The sequence below is a fragment of the Amphibalanus amphitrite genome, unplaced genomic scaffold (genome assembly GCF_019059575.1).
Source record: "Amphibalanus amphitrite isolate SeventyFive unplaced genomic scaffold, NRLGWU_Aamphi_draft 000441F_arrow, whole genome shotgun sequence".
NCBI lineage: Eukaryota > Metazoa > Arthropoda > Thecostraca > Balanomorpha > Balanidae > Amphibalanus > Amphibalanus amphitrite.
Window position 1 is genome coordinate 215,913 of NW_024881935.1, and position 5,638 is coordinate 221,550.

General features: G+C 51.9%; 1 protein-coding gene across 1 annotated transcript; it reads right to left on the reverse strand.

Moving 5' to 3' along the window:
• Positions 1–870: 870 nt before the first annotated feature.
• Positions 871–2,586, reverse strand: LOC122391509. Its single transcript, XM_043385515.1, has one exon. It carries the CDS (start codon positions 2,584–2,586, stop codon positions 1,303–1,305), a length of 1,284 nt encoding a protein of 427 aa, XP_043241450.1. The 3' UTR covers positions 871–1,302.
• Positions 2,587–5,638: the final 3,052 nt, after the last annotated feature.

The window sequence follows — 5,638 nt, forward strand, 5'->3', positions numbered from 1 at the left end:
GTTAACGTATCACAGTAATGCGATTTAAACCGTTCCCTCTAAAAAGAAACGTTAAAAAATCCATCTGATGTATGTGCATTTATGCAGCATGGCACCTGTGCGTCATTGGAGAACCAGCTGCCCTAAACACGCACGCTTCACATTCAGCCCTTTCCTGTCTTCCTCGACGCATTCCAGGTAATACACGTATGATCAAAGAAAACACTGACTTATTGGCCACAAATTGATGCCTGATAATCTATCCGGTATATTTATGGTTCCGTGAAAAAATTAATGCACACCGATACACGCATTATTATATCAGGCACTTTTTCAGCGTTAAAAATCAGCACTTCCTTTACAAAACATGCTATCATTACTTACCTTTTGATGCGAGAGCGCTGAAACAACTGCCCGCCGCGGCACAAATGTTGCCAGAAATCGTTTTCGGTCGATTTATGCTTTCTACACTTCTGCTTGGGCAGCTATATTAAAAAGAGTCATTGGTGTGCGTGTTTAGGACGTGTGCGTGATTGGAGCCACTTACCCTATGCAGAATTTGGCGTACAACTATATTTTACGGAGCGAGCGAAGCGAGCGTAGTCTTTTGTAGATTAACGGAAAATTCTGAGTATGAGCGGCCTAAGTTTGTCTAAGAAAATAATAAATGTGTGGGGACAGGTGAAGACGGTTGAAGTAATGAATATTCTTTGTTAATACCGAGCCAAATTATCATGTTATGGCTCATGCTGGAATCTTCTATCGTGCCATGTTTGAAAGGTAAAAACTAGGTCAGGCTACGTCACAGAAAGTCGCACATGGCAGTCGGCATAAAATAGTCATGCCTCGCACGTTCTGCGGCATTTGAGATACATGAACATCGGCCCCGCAATGTAACAGTTTATTTGAACAAATCAAATGTCCTTTGATAGCACAAACGATAGGTAGCGATAGCAAGTGAACGCGAGCATGCCGAGTTTGTGACACGAGTATGGAACATAACAACAATTCAGCAATGATAACAACAGATGAGCGGAGTATAGGCAGAGCGAGGAAGAGACCATTCCGCTGAAGTACTGGCTCGGGTGGATGAACACTTGGCATAAGATGACAAAGATGATCAATAGAGGAAAAGACATCCGCAGCCCCCACCCATCTGATCAAATAAAGACACGAGCGGGACTCGGACAGCCTGCGGGTTAGCCCTGCTTTTCAATCACAGATTGACACTATAAGAGCATAAAAACGCAGCGAGGTCTACTATAGCAAACTACTTGAATATTCACATAGCCTGCACAAATGCACATACAGCCTCTCAGATGGCTAGATTATGTCAAACACATACATTAGCTGTTTCGAAAAGTTCTCCGCCTCGGCACCCTTCTTGAACTCGTCTTTCGCCGTGTTGCGAATGCTGGTGTGGACCTGCTGATCCTGGTTGGCCAGCCGATAGATGCCCCGCAGAAAGAGGTAGCGCCAGTAGTCGCGCCACCCCAGCGACCGGTACGCGTCGGCGGTCTCCACCTCCAGCACATCATGCAGTAGGTAGTAGCGCCACACGCTGTAGCGGCACATGGAGAACACCTCCCCGAGGCCGTCGTACAGCGCTAGACTCATGGCCTCCCAGTCGTCCTGCGGCCGCTCCAGCTGCGGCACCAGGTACTGCCGCTCCACCAGCCGCATCAGCGCGCGCACCTGCTCCAGAGAGCCGGCGCACAGGTTGTGCCGCTCCGCCACTCCGAGCCGGTGGCCGATGCTGCGCCACAGGTGCACGAAACTCTCCAGGTCGTCGTCGCTCAGATGGCCGAGCCCGAACTTGTCCGGGTGGAGCACGATCAGGCCCACGAAGAACCACTGTGTGGCGGCCATCCCGCGCTGCGAGATCACCGGTCCCGGACAGAAACCGCCGCGCTCGGAGGGCCTGACCTCCTCCTCCTCAACCTCCACTGGGGACTCCTCCTCTTCCTCCACTGGGGACTCCTCCTCAGCCTCGCCGCCGCCGCTGCCCTCCTCTGGAGCGGGCGCCAGTCCGCAGGTACGCACCTTGGGCGGCAGCTGGCCCGGGTAGGCGATCCGGGACAGGTCGCGGGCGCTGAGCAGCGAGCCCACGGCCCGGTGCATGCCGCGCACTATGTCGGCGCTGCGGTACGCCGGGTCGCCGGGCTTCCAGATGTCGCCCAGCGCCCAGGTGTGCACGTGCAGGGCCGTCTCCAGGTAGCGGCGCCGGGCGCGCGGCGGTGTGTCCGACCGTCCAGTGTACAGCAGCGGCTTGGTGTTCTCAAAGAAGGCGAACGACAGGAAGAGCGACATCACCTGGGCGTTGTTCATCAGCGGCCAGTACTGCAGGTGCAGCTCGCGGGCGCGCTTCAACTTCTTGGTGTCCAGCCAGTCCGGCGGCGTCTTGTTGTTGACGTCTCCGTCCTCAGAGTCGCCGGCGAGGAACCGCGAGAATCTCAGCTCGGCCCACATCTCGGCCTCGGGCGGCGGCGGCGCTATGCGGGGCTCCCCTGACGAACAGGACGACAGGATGCAGCGCAGCAGGCCCCAGGCGGTGGCCAGGCTGCTGAACGAAGAAGGTGACGAGCTCACCACGTCAGGGACCTCCATTGCGGGAGACAATGGATAGATCTATCACAGGGCCGGGACGCAATCTGCAGTAAAAGTAACGCTATGGGCAAATAACCAGAAATGACATGAAGTCTAAGATGAGGGCAATGTCGGGAGTAAGTCTGACGGTGTAAATTCACTCGATTGCAGACAGAAACAGCAGCAGCAGCAGCAGCAGACAGCGTCACAGCAGTAATGCAGCGGCAGCAAGACCAGCAGACGAAAGCAGCACCAGCAGTAGAGAGCAGCAGACAATAGCAGCAGCGGCAGTCAGACAGCGGCAGCAGCAGCAGCAGCAGCCGCAGCGGTGGCGCCGGAAGCCACTGTAACCCCCTGACCGGCGCCGAACCCACTGCCGCCCCCCTCCACCGGCCGGCCGGGTCACTGATCGACTGAGTCCCCAAACGGTGACGACTGATCCCCGCACCGCAACGCTAACCAGACCCGGTCAGCGCCGGCCAAACCGGCCGATTCTACCAGTTTTTGAGCGCCGACTGGTTCAGGAGGGGCCGGAAACCAGGCTAAAGTATGTGCGCCGTCATTGCTAAACTAGGCGTGTACTGACCACTACCGTTATGTACCGCTGAATAGCAACACGGTGGGAATTTGTTATTTACTGAGAGACATAAGAACTATAACTCTGTTTCACCTAGTACCGTACAGTATATCTAAAAAGTATGTCCCCTGGTTTGGCTCTCCCACAGGAGGCGAATCGGTAACTTGGCTGAATCCCAGTTGCGGCATCCGGCCGCCAGGGTCGCTGCCGCGCGAGCGGCCTTGACCGCTCGCATGTCATTGGCAGTTCGGTCCCTCCCCATCTATACCGAGGTGGGGAGGGGAGAAGAGGGGAAGAGAGGGGAGGGAGCGGCATCCGCTCGGCACTTGGCGATACCTGGCTGACCCCGCGCTCCCTCGCTGACCTTTGTCCTGCCCTCAGGCGAAGACCGACTTCCTGGCCTGTAGCGGCCCAGCGGAAAACCGAGCTCGCGGGGCGCGACTCCATTGGCCCAATCTTATAAATGGAATGCTGTCGTATTCACGGCATTAGATAATATTAATAGTGATACCAGCAGTGGATGTGGTAAAATACAGTCCAAAATAAACGAAAGCACTCGATTCGTGCATAATGCGCCCTCCCATTCAAATAAGCCCGCCCACTTCGATAGATGGTGTAGTTTCTTAGGGCGTAAAAGATGCAAAACACTACCGATTTTTTTTTTAGCTCGGCCACTGGGACCGACAATATACAATTGACTGAAATGCATGAAAACCATTTTGCATTTAGGTAATAGCCGTTTTCTGCACCCAAACTTTAGCCAGTGACGCCCTGTCCATTCTAAAGCGTTTATAAGATTGGTCCCAGCACCCGATTTTATATGAGGAAGTCGTTTGAAAAGCATCTTATTTCTAACGAATTTATTATTGTGGCCACTTTTACAGGACGTCTATAGAGCTTTGACTTTTACATTTCTTCCTCGTTCAGGAGAAACGTTTTAACCCTCACCGGACCTTCAGGTTTTCTAAATGCCGAGGGACGTTGGGGGTTGGAATAAGTTGTACTGATTCGCGGCCAACTTTGCAAAACATAGCCCGGAGAACGACCGCTCCGGTTGTTTTTCAATAGAAAAACACAATTCTAACGAATAGTGTTTGTCCAATGAAACAACAACCTGCGGTTATTGTCAGGGAACTCAGATTTGTTTTTCAATAGAAAAACACAATTCTAAAGAATAGTGTTTTAACTAGGCCCACTAGAAATCCTGAAAAAAATAGATTTTTTGGAACGGCCGTTTTCAAGAGCATCAAGTTGTACTGATCTCAGGCAGCTTTTGCCAAATTGTCAGGGAACTCAGATTTGTTTTTCAATAGAAAAACACAATTCTAAAGAATAGTGTTTTAACTATTGACAACAAACCTTCGGTTATAAATCATTGCTAATTTCGATCCGGATATCGTTATTCAATGCTGGCCTTTGCGTCCTCAGAAAGTTGTTTATAGTCATGAAGGCTTGCATTGACCCATACTTTCCATTTTTCAGCATTATTATTCGCCATAGTTGACCAGGTGTTTTCTTCAGCTCTCCCCTGAATCCTTTGGCTTAGACCTGGCGTATCACTCGTGCATCGCAAGACGCACCTACCACACACAAGTTCATGATCCCCACGAACCCACATCAGCGTCCGTTCGCTTGGTGTGTGACCCCTTGACCTTTGGCCGCGACAACTGCCAGCTTGCTGGAGCACCCCTCCCTACACGCGCTGCCCCGCCCGCTCCCCTCCCTCCCCCCCCCCCCGGGGTCGTGTCACGAAGGTTCGGGCTTACGCTACTACCGGCCGCTGCGCAGCTGTCACCTAGCGCCTGGGAATGTGTGGTCTGGTGCGGATTCAGCCAACTACCGGCTCGCGACACCAGCGCCACGTAGTGGCGACGGTACATTCTTTTTAGACACACTGTACGTTATGCATGTGTACAAGCAAACAATGTATGGGGGAGAGTGGGGCTAGCTGTTACAGGGGTAAGTTGTTACAAAGGAAATATCTTTAAAAATACTCTTGATATGGCGCCAATATTTACGCTAGCAGAAGGGTTACGCACATTTTACATGTCACTGCAGGCTCAGACCTGGTGGAACGCCATGTCGCCCTGTAGGCGCACTGGGGTAAGTTGTGACAGCAAAAGTATTTTTTGCTGGCCAACACTTTGGGTCGTTTTTTGTCAAGGTTATTTGTGTAAGAATGCTGAATGTATGTTCACAAAATTAAGCGATGATTTCTTTTGTAAGATCACCAAGTAAAACGCGCTAGCCTCTTCATGTAAACAAACATTTGAGTTCAGTCTTGAGAAATTCGGCCGCCGCAGGGCCGGGGCATGTTTAAAGATGGCTACCCAAGACTGCTTATAGCGTGCTCCATTTCACCTGGGCGTAAATTTTGTGCAGAAAATCAAACTCCGGTCAGTATGGCAATGCATTGTGCCCATGGCGTCGCAGTAAAGGCAAATCAGAGCTTGAGCCATGTTTGATGAGCCTTTTCATGCGTGTGGAGTACAGTAA

Bases quoted from the DNA above. Each gene is read 5' to 3' on its own strand.
- LOC122391509 (XM_043385515.1), bottom strand. From the start codon at position 2,586: ATGGAGGTCCCTGACGTGGTGAGCTCGTCACCTTCTTCGTTCAGCAGC.